Consider the following 18,791-nt stretch of genomic DNA (forward strand, 5'->3'; position numbering starts at 1 on the left):
TCTCTACTGAGATGAGAGTTTAAGTGCCAGTCAATAGATCTGGAGGATCTGGAACACGGGGCTGACAAAGGTGGGCATGCTAGCCAGAGGGGACTGTGGCCAAGATGAACAAAGCAACCACCAGAGTCGACTCTCAGGGTGCTGGGAGCCCACACCACACGGCCGCCTGCAGCGCCAGGAGCTGGGAGCCCACACCACACGGTCGCCTGCAGCGCCAGGAGCTGGGAGACAGAGCCCCGGTGCAGGGCGGGAACACAGTGACTGCAGAGCGCTGTCTGCTTGGGTTGTGAGGTTCTGGGAGGTGTGTGTTTTGCTCTGTTGCCCACCTATTTATGCACTGGGGCCATTCTCTGAAGAATGACATCACCAGGTGCTAAGGGGTACAGACACAATAAAAGGGGACTTCATCCAGAGCCAGACTCCTGTTAGAGAAAGTGCAAAGAATACTCCAGAATGCAATCAGCAAACTCCAGCTCATAGGAGCTCCCCAGGCCAAGAGGGGCCAGGGTCCCCGGCACCGACAAGAGGCAAAAGGAAGAATGGAAAGAAACCTTCAGAGGGCGAGTCACCGAAGAGCTGCCATACCTACACGGACACAATCTACATTCCAGTTCAAATCCAGAAAACTACGGGGCAGGCGCTCGGTGTTTGAGCAGACTGGCTGTTTGATGATATTGGGGCTCATTGTTTGGTTATTTGGGGGTGATAACAGTGCTGTGGGATTTGGGGTTTTGTTATTTCTTAGAGACAGTGAAGTGAAATGAAGGGGATTTCACGATGGCATGGGATGTGGGAGGGGAGGAAAGGGATGCAGAGCGCAGCTGCCCCGGGGACAGTCCTGTTACTCGACACAGCCTCCTGGCTCTCCCTGCACTTGCGACCCCCTAGCCATCCCCTTGTCTCCATCTACTCCTCCAGGCTCCAGCCTCTGCCTCCTGGTCTTGGTCACACAGGTCTGCCTCCAAGGCCTCAACATGAATCCTTGAGCAGTATCTGGAGGCTTCAGAGCAGCTGCCAGGGGACCTCTGTGGCAAGGAAGCTGGTTGGGCGGGAAGCCCCCTGGGCCTCCTCTCCTGGCCCTGGAGCTGGGTGCCTGTCCACATCCCATGTCAGGATGCAGGCTCCGCCCCCTCCAGGTGTGGCCTCGGTGCCCTGCTGCATGGGCCTCCCCCACCGCTCTCCCCAAAGCTGCCTGGCCCCCAGACATCACTTTTGTTTGCTCCCATCTCTAGTGCCTGCCCCCCCCAAAGTGTACAGCTGAGGACTCAGGCCTCCCAAGCCTCTTGTCTTGGCTCCTGGACGTCTCCTGGTCCCCTCACCCCTGCCTCAGCCACTCACCCTTCTGCAAGCTGCCTCCCCTGGGCCAGCCCCCCACTACTGGGGCTCCCCAGCCCCAGGCTATAGCCCTTCCCTCCCTCACCATGCCCCTGGGAAATGCCACCTGGTGCTGATGACCCTGGACTCACACACATGGCCCAGCCGCCGTCTCTACACAGCGTCCACTCCATCTCAATCTTACTGATATTGTCAAAAATGACACCAGCAAGCCTGGCCGCCCATCTCGCCCAGCGGAGCCCCATCTAGTCAGCTCTTCAGCCAGACGACTGGATTCTGCCTCGTTCCCTCCTCGCAGCGCAGCGGAGGCACTGAATTTGCCAAAGTCTAGCACGTTCTGCCTCTGACGTTTCCTGGAACCCACCTCCCGGCACCACCCCCAACAGAGAGGCCGCATTCCACGGCTCATCTCACAGTGCTCTCCCTGGCCCCACATCTCAGGAGCCCCTCATCCTCAGGGACAGCACCCCCAGACCCTGCAAGTGCCTGAGAACGTGGCTAACGCCAGCCCTGTATATACTGTATCTTGTCCTGTACATACACACCCATGATAAAGTTTAATTTGTAAAGGTGATATAGTACAAGGTCAATGGCTGTTGTTTACAGTAAAGTTGAACAACTATAGCAGTATGCTGTAATAAAAGTCATGTGCCCATGGCCTCTCCCTCCCTCCAGTTATCCGTTTGTACTGTAACATGGTGCAGTCTCACGATGACCTGAGGAGGCACGACGCCAGGGGCTGAGAGGAAGTGAGGTGCGAGACACCGGTGCCATGATGTGGCTTCACACTGCGAACACAGCACCGCGATCCTATGACAGCCAATCTGACAACTGCAGTGGTTGCAAGGTAGCTAACAGGTGGATAGTGTATAGAGGGTGGACACGCCTCACACCCTGGGTGGGCTGGAGTGGGACGGTGGGAGATTCCATCATGCTGCTCAGAGCATTTCAGAATTTGCAACCTAGAAATTTTTTATTTCTAGAACTTTCTATTTCGTATTTACAGATAGGTCGATCATGGGTAACTATACGCCTTGGAAAGTGAAACTGAGGACAAGGGGAGCCACTGTGTGTAGTCATTTCTTACTACATGCCCTGGGCGGATGGCAGCAGCCGATCGCGTATACTGAGCACCTGGGACACCCCAACCCCCTTCCTGCTCCTAACCAGAACAGGGCCAGGTATCTCTGCTGACACCCACACATCACCTTTGGGTGCCTAGCCCCAGCTCCTCCCTGAAGCCCCTGCTGTTTGACTCTCCAATATCTCAAGAAATCGTGCACAACACCGGCCGCTCTCCGGGGAGGGGCTCGGAGCAAAGGCGTGGCCTGGCCTGTGGGTTCCTGTTACCTGCGTCCAGCACAGCTTGTGGCACCTGCTGAACCCAAGAACAAAGACAAGAACGGCCCCAGGAGATCCAGGGCAGGTGGGAAAGATTGGCAAGGATGCCCTGCCAGGGCAGTGGAAGGGGACCAGAGTCTCGGGCTGTCTGGCTTTACAAAGACCCCTACACATCCCCACCCCATTCGGACGCCCCCGTGCTACCTTCAGCGGTGTAGTTCAGCATCTGGGGAGATGGAGTCGACAGTCCCTGGGGAGAGATGCACTGGTAGGAGCCTTCCACGTTCAGACATAGCTCCCTTCTGGAGCAGGCATGGAGGTGCTCAAAGGAGCACTCATCTACGTCTGTGGAAAGGAGAACAGGTATGAGCCCGTCACTCCACCTCCTCCCTCCCATTCTGCTCACACATGTCCCCCTACCCTGCTCGGGCAGAGCCCCCAAATCCTCACAGCCACTCACTGCCTCCGGAGGCCACTGTGGCCTGAGACCTCGCTCTGGGGCTAGACTGAGTCTGAGTACTGTAAAATGATGGGCCCAGCATGAACCACATGACCCAGCAGTTTTCCAAAGTGAGGAAGAAAACTGGAGCCGCCCTTGATGTCCCAAGAGGGCCTGGCCCCACAGGTGGCTCCATCATCCCCCAGGACACTAAGATCGGACAGAGCTATGCTGTGCCCAGGGCAAAGTGAGGCAAAGCTGGGCCGCTTCACACCCAGGCAGGAGTAAGCTCACAGGCCACCCACAACATACCAGTCCCCTCTCTTAGACAGGATAAGCGATTATTAGTTCTTTACCAATTACAGCTGATCTTTAATAAGATCATTGAGATACTCAATTGTAGGGTTTGCCTCAATTTATGACAGCATCCAATCAGAACACGTCTTGCTTCCTTAGCCCCCCCCCCACCAATGCCCAGTTGAAACCCACATCCTGTAGCAGGCTCACAGCCTCAGGGGTGAGGTCGCCTAATGTCGCCAGGTGTGCCCCCTGGCCGAAGGCAGGCTCAGAACAGACAGATGTGTGCCTTGTGTATTGGCCCTAGGACAGCCGAGCTTGGTTTTCAAGAACTTTTGTGGATTTTTTCTTTTTTTTCTTTTTTGTTTTTTGTGGTACTGAGGATTGAACTCAAAGGCATTTCACCTCCAAACTGAATCCTTAGCCCTTTTTTTATTTTATTATTTGGAAACAAGGTCTCACTAAGTTACAGACACCCTCACTAAGTTGCTGAGGCTGGATTTGAACTTGCAATCCTCCTATCTCAGCCTCCCAAGTACTGAGAGTACAAGCATGCACCACCATGCCTAGGTCTTTTGTGGATTTTGAAGGAAGGTAAATGTAATCCCCAGGGCTTCCCTGGGCTCCAAACTTTGAGTTATTAGACCGATCTTCAGGGCTATAGGCCAAGAGGGGCAGCATGCTCTACCCTCTGCCCCTGCTCTGGGAAAGGGCCTTCACGGCACCTAGCCATGTGCTAAGATGCCGTGGGTGACCACCAGTGCTACATTGGCAGAGCTACATAGCTGAGACCATGAGGTCGAAAATATGAACTATGTGGCCCTTTGCAGAAAAAGCTTGCCAACCTGACACAGAGCAACAACACCTGTAATTTGTTCCAGAAACAAGGCCACATCTATGTGCTTCAGCAATATGAATCCAACTGTACACAGACTCTGCTGAAGAAGGCTTACAGGTATTATGGCCTGGCAAAGGCGGGAAGGAGGCAGAAAGGAAACCTAGAAGCCTGGAGACATAGAGAAGCAAGCTGTATACACTGCAAGCGTGTGCCCTGCAGGACCACCGGGACTGAAGGTCAGGCCTGCCAGGGGGTAGAAGAGCAGGACAGGCAGGGGGAGGGCCAGCGCGGTTGGAGCAAAATGAATTCCTGGGGACTTGGAGCATAAGCTTGGTTTGGGTAGAAGGAGTTCAGGCTGGAACCATTGCCTTCTTCCACCTACAGGGGAGCATGCTGGAACCAGGGCTCCCCACCCCAGACCGGGCTCCCGAGTCCACCACGCACTGCCCTCCACCGCCGGAGGACCAACCTTGCACTTGGACGCTGACCACCTCGTAGATGCGCTTCACAATGTCGTCCAGCAGGGCGGAGACCTCGCCTATAGGCAGCAGCCGCTGCAGGCCCAGCAGCAGCCACGACACCGTGGTGGATGTGCCCCTGCTAGCGGAGCTCAGGTAGTGGACAGTGGAGTTCAGCGGCTGCAAGGCACTGGTGACCTGCAGAAGGGAAATTAGTGCGTCGAATGGAGAAAAGGGCTGTCCCCTCAACAGACAAGGAACCTGGGGTCAGGAGAGACCCAGATGAGCTGTACACACACACACATAACACATATATGCATGCAAACACATAGATACACGCACGCACGCATACCCCATCCTGCGCCACAGAAAAGAACCACGGCAATACTTTATGCCTGTGATTCTCCAAGTAAGAGTCCTGCAAACCAGAATTTCATAAACCTCTGTGGCACCCGTTGTTATGGGGTGGACTGGGCTACTCTCCCAAATCCACCTTCAGTCTCAACCTCCCACACCACAGCACATGCCCTTGTTTGGAAAGAGGTTTTATGTAGATGTAATTAGTTAGAATGAGCTCAGTGGGGTGGGCCCTAGTCCACGGTATTGGCTGTCCCTATTAGAAGGGGAAACTTGGGGCCAGGTGTGGTGGTGCATGCTTATAACCCCAGTACTTGGAAGGCTGAGACAGGAAGATTGCAGGTTTACAGCCAGCCTCAGCTATTTAGGCCCTCTGCAACTTAGTGAGTCCCCTTTCCAAAATAATGTAAAACAGGGGTGTGGGTGTAGCTTGGAGGTAGAATGCCCCTGGGTTCAATCCCCAATGCCACAAGAAGAAAGAAAGAAAGAAAGAAAGAAAGAAAGAAAGAAAGAAAGAAAGAAAGAAAGAAAGGAGAAAGGAAGGAAGGAAGGAAAGGGAAGGAGAAAGAAAAGAATGGAGGGAGGGAAGGAAAGAAAAAAGAAGGAAGCTTGGAGAACAGAGACCCACAGAGAGGAGACATTGTTGAATGACACCAGAAGACAGCCATGCAAGCCCGGGAGAGAATTCTGGAGCCTTACAGTCCCCACAAGGAGCCAGCCCCTGCCGCCCTGACCTTGGCCTTCCAGCCCCGGGAACTGAGCAGAATCAGTGTCTGTCACAACCCCCAGTCTGGGGCTCCTCCCTACAGCAGCCCCAGGGCACCTCAGACCCTGACACCCTGACATCCCCATTCACACCCAGACCCTGGGCCCCTTGCAGCTGATGGGAGAGGATGGGAACTAGATTCTGAGTTAGAGATTAGAGCAGCAGCCCCGTGGCCTCACATCTGAATCTTCTTGGGATTTAATAATCCCTTGTCCCGTTTCCCATAATGCTTTTCATTGCAGCCTAATGTCAGGCCGTCCCAACCCAGGCAAACCAGCACCTTCAAACAGACTGGCATCACCAAAGCAGACCTTGTACACAAGTCCAAGCCTCTGCTGGGGACTGAAAGGAGGACCAGGGGGAGCTGGAGTCGCCCTCCGCGGCTCACTTAAAGCCATCCTGGAGAGATGCCGCTGGTGGGGAAGAAGGCGGGATAGGGAGCCAACCCCCACCTCATTGGACCCCTTCGCCATCAGCAGACACAAGCAAGTTCACTCCCAACGGGACATGGCAGCCTGTCTGGAGAGATGAACGTGCACGAGGAGACTTCAGGCCGCCGGCATTATTTAAAAGTCCAGCAACCGCAACATCTCAGAACTGTTTTAAGCTCCTCACAGGCACCATTTACACCTCACGGGCACAGTCTCGGGCAGGATTATGATTATTTCTACTTAAAGGAAGAGGCATCCAAAGCACAGAGAGGGTAAGAAACTTGCCCAAAGCTGCACAGTGGATGAGAGGCAACGCCGGATTAAAACCCAGGTGGTCAGGTTCCAGAGCTGTGTGCCTGCTGAGCACTTAGGTGGGCCCTTAGCAAGCCAAGAGGAAGCAGAAGTCATTCCCAGCGGTAGGAGCTTAGGAGGCTTCGGGGCAAGGCCTGAGGGACAGACTGGTGGGCAGAAGTTGGACAAGCTGAGCCTGTGCCAACTGTTCTATGCCTGCCCCCCGCCCGCTGGTCCAAAGGGGAGGAACCCATCTGAGCTCCCCTGGGACACACCGTGGGGTCTAAAGGTGCCAGGCAGAAGTGTGGGGCCCCTTGCCAAAAGCTAACCCAGCAATAGAGATTAGACCGAGCTCAGACCCCTCTGAGCACAGATTCCTGGGCCCAGCACAGCCTGCCACCCAGGGGAGGCCCAAGGGAGGCCAGATGAGGCAGATATGATGCCCTGTTCACCCTGGAATTCCAAGCCCGAGGGTGATCATGGCATGGGAGAACGTCCTGGTTGGAAATCTCTGGAATGAATGTGTCAGGAAGTGTGGGCTATACTGTCCGGGGTTCTTAGCCAGGTGGTTTTGCTCCCGGGGGCAGCAGGTAGAGACACATTGGCTGTCAGAGCTGGGTGCTGTTCCCAGCCTCTTGTGAATGCAGGCAGGGATGCTGCTGGCCGTGCTAGGAGTTCCCTCAGAGAGCAGACACACTGCCAGAGAAAGCCTGGTCTAGGGGTGCCCGTCAGAGCACTCTCGAGATGGAGCAGAAATCCCCATACAGTGGGAGCTGAGACTTCAGGGAACTGGGAGGCAGGGGCCAAAGTGTTCCACTGGGACACTTCCTTTTTTTTTTTTTTTCTTTTTTTCTTTTTGCATACTGGAGATGGAACCTACCTCCAACTACACCCTCAGACCTATTTATTATTCTTTATTTTGAAACAGGGTCTCACTAAGTTGCGGAGGGCCTCACTAAGTAGCTGAGGCTGTCCACAAACTGTGATCCTCCTATCTCGGCCTCCCAAATGCTGGGAGCATGCGCCACCACGCCCGGCTTGGGACGCCTATGTGATCAACACGCCATCCCAAGTCTACTCTCATGTTGCACACTACGCAGTGTGCGGCTTGCAGGTGCGGGCACCAGAGGGCACCAAATGCCACCCTGGGATTCAGCACTTGACCGCGGGTGAGCCGCATGGCCTCGAAGCCCATCCATTTTCTTCAAATTGAAAACTGAAGTTTGTTCAGAACCAGCCATTTGGAGACCACTCATGGAACGACCCCTTCCCAGCCTCCCCCCAGCCTCCACGGGAGGCCTGGGCTCCTCTGCCTCTCACCCACCAAGGAATACAGAAGACGCGTGTGGTTCCGGAGCCCCGGGTCCACACGCTGCAGCTCCTTGAAGTCCATTTTCACCAGCACCGTCACGTTGTACCAGCTCACCAGGCTCCTCTCTGGAGCTGCACCTGCACCAGGAGGGCAGAGCGGCTGGTTACCACCAGGACAGGGCAGGGCCCAGAGGCCTCAGTGGGCAGGCTGGGGATGGACAGGAGGCCTGGGCGGCAGAGGGCTTACTCTCTACATATGTCTCTCTCCATAAACACCTGCTGCCAGCCCTCGCTCCTCGCCCTCCTGAGAGCCGTGAAGCTCACTGGCCCGGCCAGGGAGGGGCCAACAGTATAGAAAGGCCTAAAAGCCAGCCAGTGGCCTTCTCTTGAAAAGTAATCCCAGCAATTGGGAGGCTGAGACTCGGGGATCATGGTTCACGGACAGCCTCAGCTACTTAGTGAGGCCCTTTGCAACTCAGTGAGACCCTGTTTCAAAATAAAGAATAAAAAATAAAGCTGGGGTGTCGCTTGGAGGTAGAATGCCTGAGTTAAATCCACAGTTCCACAAAAAAAAGAAAAGCCATACTGAGAACATAAGTATACCTTGGGAGCCTCTGTACAGTATAATATTACATTGTATACAAAATTATTATTCCACTATGCCACTATTTTATTTAAACTATTTATACTATTAGTAGTAAATAGTACTACTATTAATATATTATTTTATGCATCATGATTAATTCTCTTGTTTTATACTATTAGCATAAAATAGTATAATATAGTATATATAATAAAATATATACTACTGAAGCCAGGCACGGCAGTGCACATCTATTATCCCAGTACCTGGAGGCTGAGACAGGAGAACTGCAGATTTGTGGGCGTCCTCAGCAACGTAGGCCTCCCACAACTTAGTGAGATGCTACTCCAAAATAAAACTAAAATAGGGATGGGGTATTGCTCAGAGGTATAATGCCCCTGGGTTCGAGCACCAGTACCACACAGAGATATGGTTTATAATATATGCTATATAAAAACACAAATATTATATATATAATATATAAACACTATAATGTATAGTTTGAAAGTATATTTAATGCACAGTGTGTTAATGATGTGTGTGTGTGTGTGTGTGTGTGTGTGTGTGTGTGTATGTTACTGGGGGTGGAACCCAGAGGCTTTCTACCTCTGGGCTATACTCTCAGACCTATTTTTTGTACTTTATTTGGAAACAGGGTCTCACTAAATTGCTGAGAGCCTCACTAAGTAGCTGAGGCTGGCTTTGAACCTGTGTGATCCTTCTGTCTCAGCCTCCCAAGCGCTGGGATTACAAGCGTGCGCCACCATGCCTGGCTTGTTAATGATTTTTTATATTACTCACATGATTCCTTCATGGCCACACACCGTACTGGTATGACGGTATTATCAAATGTGCTACAATGCTATATATGATGCACGTATTAGTTTTATATGTTCCTAGCTCCGGACACTGGCCCAGTCATGCTCCTGGGTGCAGCCTGGGTCAGGAGAAAGCTTCCCCGACCTGCAGGCATGTGCCAGGCTGGCCAGAGCCTGCCATGGACGCTGCGAAGACATCAGTCCCCTGAGATGTCGGCAGAGCAGCTGGCTGGCCTTCCTTGGTGGACACAGCTTCTAAGCAGCTCCCAGGGCTTCCCTGGGAACACCAGGGCCTGGATCTCTGCCCAGAAGGAGTGTCCCCTCTCTAGGACAATGAGTGAGGTGTTAGCTCTCCAGAGGATCCAGTAGCAAGGCCCGAGGAAGACCGACCTGGCCGGCTGCGGGCTGCCCTGCCATCTGGCTGCTCTAGGCCCCTCCCTCCCTCTGCACCTGCTCTGCGGAACCTCCCCACACACACCCTGCAGCCGCCCTACCTAGGGGTGTTGGGGCCACACAGCGACGGCCCCCTGCCCAGGGGCAGCATTTCTGAAATCCAGGGCAGTCAGGGTCCAAGCTGCACTGCCAGGGGGGTGGCTCTGGCCCCGCCGCCGGACAGACCCCAGGTCTGGATGCAAATTCCTCGGACCAATTCAGAGCTGAGGGGAAAATATGACAATTAATCATACTGGCATAAAATAATAAAAAATAAAAAGAAGAAGGCGGAAAGGAAGGTAAGAAGGAAGGAAGCTGGATCCGTCCTGCGGCCCCAGAGTCACCAGGTAACTGTTGCCTAGGCGCTATCTCCAGGCCTACCAGCCCCTGATCTGTGTGACAGTCGTTGATTTGGCTCCGGTATTGCTCAGCCATCTTTGGCTGCCGAGAAGCTTCCACAAAGCTCCTGGTGCCTTCTTTTCCTCTCAGCCTCCAGAGTCCCCATCCTGATAACTCATTTTCTCATTCATTTACTCAATATTTATTGAGTGCTTATATGTGCCAGGCAAGGTGCTCAATGCCTGGGCCAATGACCAAGTCCTGCCTTTGGGATGGGATTCCAGTAGAGAAAAGTCTACAGGTCAGGAGGAATCAGAGCCTTGGGGATCTGCAGGGTCAGGCTGGGGCTCAGGGAAGGTGGCCCTGGAGAGGGGCAGCGTCTGGGCCCAGGGAAGCTGGGGCAGGCCCCTCAAGTGCCAGGCAACTCAGCCAGCTGGATGGTCCCCAAGCTCTGGAGACTCCTCCACAACAGCAGAGGAGGCTATCCAAGCACAGAGCATGTGTAGGAGTGGCCAAGGACCCGGACAAGGGAGCCTGGAGAGACCACTGTCCCAAGGATGCCCTCTCAGGTCTCCACAGAATGTTCTTCAGCCAGAAGAGAAAATGGTGGCCAATCACATCACTGAGGCAGCCATGTAGCTGAGGTAGAGAGGAAGCCCGAGCCGCCTGCTGCATGGGGAACCTGCTCAGGGGCAGCTGGGGCCTGGCCTCGCTGTCAGACTCACAGCTCATGCTCAGGAATGCCCTCCTTTTCTGGTTATTCTAAGCTGGCCCTTCATTTCTGTGGCACCAAAATCTATACCAGTATCGCCAAGTCCCCAAGAAACAGCTGGCTGGAATGACTCTGGGGCTTGCAGAATGGCCACCCCCACAGGCCAGAGGGGCAGGAAGGATACTGCTCAACTCCCACTGTGGCACCAAGGCCTCATGGCCCCGCAGGTGTGAGAACTGTGTGAGGTGGGGGAAGACGGCGCTGCCCAGACAGTGAGCAGTCCTGTGACTGGGACAAACCACCCCAGTGATGTCGGATGTCACCATGAGAGGAAGCTCGGTGCAGCAAAATATCTGCATTGTCTTAGCCCCTTTTCTGTAAATCTAAAACTGTCTCCATCAACAAGTTTATGTAAATAAAAGGAAAAACACAGGCCACCCCCCCATTAATAGCCACCTAAGCACGACAGCAGGGTTTGAGCCCAAGTTCTTCATTTTGATTCTAACACTGCTGGGAACCCCCTCCTCCCTCCCTCCCTCGGGGCTGGCAGCTCACCACTAACACTGAGGGGCAGTCGATGATCCCTGTGTGGTAGGGGTCAAAAATCTCCCTCTCCTTCCCTAACTCAAGGCACCACCCAGCACCTGGCAACCCAGTTAGTCATGGTTCAGTGAGATGAACGCCCAGAGCTCTGTTGGGGTAACTGTGTCCAAGGCTCCCCAGGGCCGAGGAATCCAGTGGCCTGTGGGATGCACCCCTCCTGCCTCCTTCTGCCTCCACATCTCGGGCTGGTCAGCACGGCAGGTTCCCGCTGAAGATCCCTGGTCATCAGCATGAGGGACGGAAAGTTCCAGAGGACCAATGGCGTCCTGGGCTTCCCAAAGGAGGGAGAGTTTGCGAAGATGCTGAGCCGTGGAGTGGACCGTGCGAGCATGGAGACTGGCAGTGAGACACCGGGTTGCACTTTTTGGAGTGTTTCCTGGCTGTGTAACTTAATGCATGCATAGCAGTGCTGCTACCTTCTGACGTTTATCACACACAGCATCATTCATAATAGTAAAAAAAATCAGAAACAACTAGATGTTTAGTGGCGAGAGATTGCGTACGAAGCCCTGATGCCTGCGTAGGAGGTGATATCCTGAGGCCGTTAAATCACGCAGCAGGACAATATTCATGGATATGGGAGATGTTCTGGGAAGATTTGCTAAGTGTTGAGAACGTGCTACAAAAAGTCCTGATGGGGCAGCCATCCTCTCATCCTCCCATGTCTTCCCTGGACAGACTGGAATAAAATGTTAGCAGATGACCCCATTAGCGGGGTCATTCTTGGGAGGCAGGCTGTGGGGCAATTTCCCTTTATTATTTGGTATACTTTCGAATTGTCTGTGGGGCTTGTGAGTTCATTTTCGTAATTGTATTTAAAGTTCAGGTGGAATAACATGCTTTATCACTGAGTTCTAAGCCCTAGGCTCCCCAGATTGGAAGAATCTCTGGGAATGACTTCATGTGGAGTGGGAGAGGAGAGGGGAGAAGGAAGAGACCTGGTGTGTTGCCGCCGCCTGCGGACAGGACACTGGGGCTCAGACAGCAGGCAACCCGGAGGCCTGGCCATAGATCAGAGTAATGGCCTCTGGCCTTCTCCCTGTCCCTCCGGCATCTGCCAGGAGCAGCTCTGGCCCTGCCTCCTTCTGTACAAATCAGAGCTGCATCGCGTGCCACTACCTCAGTTCCAGCTCCAAGCAGCCAACCTGTCATCCGGTCGGTCATCCGGTGTGTGATCAAGAAGGTATAGGTAAGGCTGTGCTGCTCCTGTCCCTGGTGTGAACCCTGAGCCCTGGCCAGTTCCAGCTACTAACACCTGGCTTTAAACACAAACTAGGAAGAGACAGTGCTCACAATCCACCCCAGCGGCGGCCCCTGCATCTCCTCCCCTTTCCTCCTAGTCCTTCTTTCTCTCCCAGAAGCTGTCTGCCCCCACCTCCCCTGCTGCTAAGGTGGCCCTTCTAAGATCTCAGGGTGCCATGACTGTCCTGCCCCACAGGGCGGCTCTCCCTCACCCAGCCCCACCCTGCCTACACCTGCCCTACTGTGCCTACAGCTCCCCAGAACAGGCCTCAACCCGCCCCAGACTCCAACTAGAACACTCTCGCCCTCTCCTTGCCCTGCTGAGCTCCTGATCAAAGGTATCAGCACCCTAAAAATGAGCTGAGGTCCCAGGAGAGGCACTTTCTGGTGGCTGGCTTGTGGAGGGGAAGAGGGGTGGGGAAGACGGCAGGTGTCACCAGCTGCCAGTCTCCTCTGCAGGGAGAATCCTCCATCCTCCTGGGGATCAAAGCCACAGGGCAGGTGTTAGAGGTGGCATGAGCAGGCATGGCTGACTGCAGACCTGGAGGTAGGAAGGACCCAGGCCAGCCTCCTTAGCCACGACCAGGTGACTTCCCTAGTCCTGACCCCCTGGTACTCCTTCTACCAGGGGTCAGGTAGAAGGAATATGGCTGTCACCGTGGAGCACGATTGGGCAGGCCAGTGCCAGCCTTCTGTGGCCAGATTCTGACTGCAAAGCCCACATGTCCCGTGTGCCAGGGGCCCACCCCCACAGCAGTGGGCTTTGGCCTAACAGTGCCCCCCACAGCCCTGGTCACGGGGAAGGTAGAAAGGGGCCCTTGCCAGTGCCCAAGAGGGAGTCGATGGGGAGGCAAAAGGCACCAAGGACGCTGAGCATGGTGGTGCACACTTGTAATCCCCCTTGCTTGGGAAACTGAGACAGGTTCGAAGCCAGCCTCAGCTATTTAGTGAGACTCTCAGCAACTTAGTGAGACCCTGTTTCCAAATAAAATATAAAAAATAGGTCTGGGAGTGTAGCCCAGAGGTAGAAAGCCCCTGGATTCCACCCCAGTATCACACACACACACACACAAAAAAAAGGCACCAAGCTCAGCTGGCCCATCTGGTTTCTACTGGCAGAAGTGGTCCTGGCGATGGTACCAATACACCTGTTAAACTGCCCAGCCCTCCCTGTGCCTGGCCTTCTGAAGGCGGCAAAGAAAACACGTCAGCATCCCCTCCATGCTAGCAAGCGCTAGGGGCCCAGGGGAGAGCATCCTTGGGGGCTCAGCAAGCCAAGCCGAGGGGGCCTTCCGTGGGTTGTGCTGACCTAGTTCTGCGGGCTTTGGCCCTGGACCACAGGGAGGGGTCCCACAGGATCCCCCTGGGCACCCAGAGCCGGTGCGCTCTGGGGTGGCAGCCCTCACATCTCAGGCGGCTCAGCTACATCTAACTGGAATCCCTTCCCACTTCCCCTCCCTGTGAGGTGGCAGGCAGGCCTTTCTGACTGTACTCGGCTCGGCTGGTATTGACTCAGAATGAGCAGGCAGCACCCACGCACACTCCCTCGCACACACGCCCCTTCCCCAGGACTGGTCTTGTGCGGCAGCCTCCTCCAAGGCGAGGCTCTGGGCAGCCCCGCCGGTCGCCTTGGTGACCGCCTGGCCGCCCGGCTCTGCACTGGGGAGGCAGGACTGGGGCCTGGGCAGCGAGGGTGGGCAGGAGGTCAGGCCCTCCGCCGCCTTTCCACATCACAGTTCACGTTAAGATTCCAGCTGCAAGGCGCATTTCACTTCCGCCCTTCACGAGAAAGGCAGGCCTGAGAGATGGCAATGCTGACTCCCAAACGCAGCTGCAGCCAGAGCCCTGGAGGAGCTTCTGGAAACCACTGTCACCCAAGCTACCCCTCAGACCAACCCCATCACAACCTCAGAGGGTGGGGCCAGGCTGCCGCATGCCCAGGGCCCTCTGGTGTACAGTCCATGAGGAGGACCACAGACGTTCTCAAAGTGGGGCCCCAGCCAGCCGCATCAGCATCACCCAGGGCTAGTTATCCTGCTTCATCCCTGACTCATCCCTGCTTCAGAAGATCCTGATGAATGATTACAGTTGAAGACAGATATTCTAGAAAGATCTAGTAAATTCAGGGCTCACTCCTAAGGAGAGCGCCCTCCCTCCGCCCCACACCCCACACCCCACGTCCCACGTCCCACGCCCCAGTCTCACACAGGACGCAGTAGAAGCCCAGCTGCTCATAGCCCTCGCAGCAGTCGGTCACATTCCTGGACTCGGGGACCTCCACCACCAGGTACTGGGTCCTGTACACCGTCTTGGGGCACCGCCTCCACGGGATCCAGCCGCCGCAGGGAGTGTGGGTCAGATGGGACGTCTGGGCCACCTCCACCCTCTGGACACTTCGGGTCACTTGGTAGCTGCACAGCTGATAGCTCAACAAGGAGAGGCCTTTTTCTGCAAGGTGGGTGGGGGGATGGGTAACCAAAGGAAACACCAGGTTCAAGTCAATGTGAATTACTGGAAGGCCAGCCTCTGCAAGAGCCAGCGGAACATCTCAGCGTCCGGCGGGGGACTCTTGGAATCTGCCCCCCACCCATCCCTGGCCCAGCCACAGGTCTGTGTTTCTAAGTACACAGAAGAAGTCATTGTGATCACGTAAACTCGAAGGGAAAAAGCCTAACATCAACCTGCCTGCTAAGAGACCCTCCTTCCTAGAGTGAGGGACCCGCCTTGCTGGGCCTGATGTGTGCTTTATAACAATTCTAAAAGAAAGGGCACAGAATTGGGTTGAAAAATAGGAGCTCGTCCCCCGCTTTGCACGCCACGGTACTAACTCTGTGGCCATGGACCTCACATCTGTCTCTGTGAGCCTCGGGCTGCCACATGGCAGACCAATGTGCCGATGTGAGCCTCGGGCTGCCACGTGGCAGACCAATGTGCCGATGTGAGCCTCGGGCTGCCACGTGGCAGACCAATGTGCCGAGTTTCTTCAGCAAATTCATTCTGCAGGCCCGCTTTGGGACAGGTGGATGAAAATGGCAGTTGTTTGGGGAGAAAGTGGAAGATACATATTTAGACCACGTGTGAGAAGTACATCGACGGTAAAGGTCACTTTGGCTGTCACCGATGCCACGGGAGGAGGGGCCCTGCCTCCCTGCTGTAGGCGGAGCGTCCGGCTCTCTCCCCTGGAGCCCGGGCCCCTCGCCCTCCGCCAGCACGGCCACTCAGTTCCGAGCCGAGGCCCTGACTCCGTGAGCCCTTCGCCTCTGCGTGGCTGGCCTTCCTCTTGCACTTGGATCTTTGGCCCTCCCACTCCCTCGGGGACCCTCTGCCACCTCACATCACAGACTTCTAGGGGTCAAACTGTGTTCCTCCAAAATATGCCCAAGTCCTCACCTCCAATATCTCTGAACGTTGCCCTGGCTGGAGGCCATCTCTGCAGAGCTCAAGTTAAAGTGAGGTCATTCGGGTGGGCCCGAATACAATGACTGTGTCCGTGGGAAAGGACAATGTGGAGCTAGACAAGACTACCGTGTGAGGACGAAGGCAGAGAGCGGTGTGAAGCTTCTATAGACCAAGAAATGCCAGCGATTGCTAAAAGACACCAGACGCTGGGGCCCTGGGCATCCTGCTCTCGCAGCCTCAAAAGAACGAATGTCTTCTGTTTGAGAAGAGATGCCTGTTGTCTGAGTCTCAGTCAGCGTTTCTTTGCTAGGGCAGGGTCCTAGGTCTCTCATACAGGGATCATGGAGCGAGCCCTCTCAGCAACCTTACTTAGCAAACATTCCTGCTCCTTGAGATAATCAGCCCAGAGCTCGATGCCTTCTAGCTCGTACAGCCCACAGGTTGGGCTCAGTGTCAAGGCCCCTCTCCTCCAATGAGCAGGTGGGTTGATTTCAGGGAAGGAACTCAAAGATGAAAGCAGAAATAATCCTAAGGGCAGCGGCTGTCCTTGTCCCCTGCACCAGAACAGCAAAGGTCCCCTGTGGGCCTCACAGTGACCTGAATGACAGGGCCTAGGAAGGGATGGGGCAGATGACAGGGCCCAGGAAGGGACGGGGCAGAGCCAGCCCTGTGGCAGGCTAGCAGGAGGGCTGCAGCCTCATTCTGGGAGGAGTACCAGTGCTGAGAGCGAGCCCCTCGTCAGCCACAGTGTCCTAAGGAGCCAGCTCCTGGGGCCTGCGGCATCCCAGTCGCCTCGCCACTGTGAGTTCACTGATTTTGTTTTTCAGGCAGCACAGTACGCTCTTGGAGAGGCAGGGAGGCCCTTGATGTAGGGAAGGCAGGGGAAATCAGGGTCTGGGGCCAGGGTAGCCAGCCAAGAGCTTAGATGTGACTCAGAGGGTCCTGCAGAACATGGCAGAACGAACATGGCACTCACTCAGCCACCAAGACAAAGCCCAAGGCGTCCTGCATCGAGAACTGGGCAAGTACACTGGGCATGGTGGTGCACTCTCGTAATCCCCGCACTTGGGAGGCGGAGACAGGAGGATCGTGCAGGTTCAAAGCCAGCCATGCTGGCTTAAGAGACCCTGCTTCCAAATAAAAAGTATAAATAGGTCTGGGAGTGTAGCCTGGAGGTAGAAGGGCTTCCAGGAACCCTAGTACCTCAAAGAAGAAGAAAAAGAAGAAGAAGAAGAAGAAGAAGAAGAAGAAGAAGAAGAAGAGGAGGAGGAGGAGGAGGAGGAGGAGGAGGAGGAGGAGGAGGAGGAGGAGTTGGGCGAGGTAAAATGCAGTGAAGTTTTCAGCTTTAGCTCGGATGAATGCCAGCCACATTACTGAAGGCCACAGTGCCCGGTCTCCAGAGAGCCACCCGGCTCAGCCAATCATCACAGGTGCCAGCTGAACCCTGGTGCTCACACCCACGCTTGCCGTCTCCAGGGAAGCCAGGGAGATGTTTGTCTCCTTCTGTTTTTTTACCTCCTACTTTGCCTGCCGCATGGTCCCCAAGTCTGGCTTCATGGCAAAGCACAGGGTAGAAACCACTTAGCAGATCCTGCCATCCACAAGTCCTTGCAGGAGCCATCATAGGGGCGAGACCCCGGGTTATGCTCTTTGGGTAGGGAAGCTTCGTGCTCTGCACCCGCATGAGCCAGGGTCCTGGGTGCGGCCCCCCTACACTCCAGCTTCCCGAATGCCCGTGCCATGGGCTTCTGCTCCTGCTCCCCCCGAGCTGACAGGAACCTCCCCGTGGGCAACAGTCACCCTGGCCCTGGCTCGCCTCTCGGTGCCCAGCTGTGTTCTTTGTAAAGTGGTCGCTGTGTCCTGCAGCTCTAGAAGGACTGAGCCAAACCCTGTCCACGCGGGCAGCAGCGATGGATACACGCTGACAACCCCACCTGACTACAGCCCGAGGACCACTGTGCCCTGTCCCAGGTCCTCCCTGCACCCTGGGCCTCAAACCCCTCCCAAGGTCTCCATGAGCCCCTGAGGTCCCCACGCCTGCTGCCACTGAGATGCATGGGTCACACAATCCCCCTCCCAATGGAAATGTCGAGTTCAAACACACACACACAGAGAGAGAGAGAGAGAGAGAGAGAGAGAGAGAGAGAGAGAGAGAGAGAGAGAAGGAAGAAGAAGAAGAAGAAGAGGAGGAGGAGGAGGAGGAGAAGGAGAAGAAGAGAGGAGAGGAGAGGAGAGGAGAGGAGAGGAGAGGAGAAGAGAAGAGAAGAGAAGAGAAGAGAAGAGAAGAGAAGAGAAGAGAAGAGAAGAGAAGAGAAGAGAGTATAATCCTACTTTGCTGGGGGAAAAAAGCTTTAAAAGAGTCTTTAAAGTGAAGTTCATTTTAGAAACGGGTCTCTTTAAATTCCATACTGAATAATACAGACTTTAAGATGAAATTATTTAAAGGACTTGCAATCTCAGTTCTTTAAAATCTGGGGGAGAGTCGGAAACCCAAGGGGTGCTGGACGGAGCCCAGGACACGAGGGCCCTCAGCACTCACTCTGGTCCCCCTGACCTCAGCCATAGGCAAGGACTTCAAGAGGCCCAGACCTTTATTCTAGATGGTGGCAGAGCCCTCTTTCGGGAAGCTACATGGTGCCCACCCCCACCTCTTGCAGCTCACTGTTGAATATGGCTATGGGATAGCTTTGGCCAGGAACAGGTACCCCATTTAAAGCAGAGGCATGCTTCTCTGTGGGGTCCAGCAGGTGCCATCATCATAAGCCCCCTCCCAGGGAGCCCCTTCCTCAAGAATTGTCC

At 54.9% G+C, this 18,791-nt stretch overlaps 1 protein-coding gene across 1 annotated transcript in view; it reads right to left on the bottom strand.

Annotated features, from left to right (window-relative positions):
• Positions 1 to 18,791, bottom strand: part of UMODL1 (uromodulin like 1) — a gene marked incomplete at both ends in the record, with an annotated part of 79,752 nt that overhangs the window by 60,864 nt on the left and 97 nt on the right. The window contains 5 exons of the mRNA XM_080696077.1: positions 2,881 to 3,021; positions 4,720 to 4,906; positions 7,878 to 7,996; positions 9,760 to 9,921; positions 14,799 to 15,041. Of these exons, the coding sequence (XP_080552203.1) occupies positions 2,881 to 3,021; positions 4,720 to 4,906; positions 7,878 to 7,996; positions 9,760 to 9,921; positions 14,799 to 15,041 (852 nt within the window). The remainder of the gene's footprint in view (positions 1 to 2,880; positions 3,022 to 4,719; positions 4,907 to 7,877; positions 7,997 to 9,759; positions 9,922 to 14,798; positions 15,042 to 18,791) is intronic.

Source organism: Muscardinus avellanarius (assembly GCF_963383645.1).
Source record: "Muscardinus avellanarius genome assembly, chromosome: 5".
NCBI classification, from domain to species: domain Eukaryota; kingdom Metazoa; phylum Chordata; class Mammalia; order Rodentia; family Gliridae; genus Muscardinus; species Muscardinus avellanarius.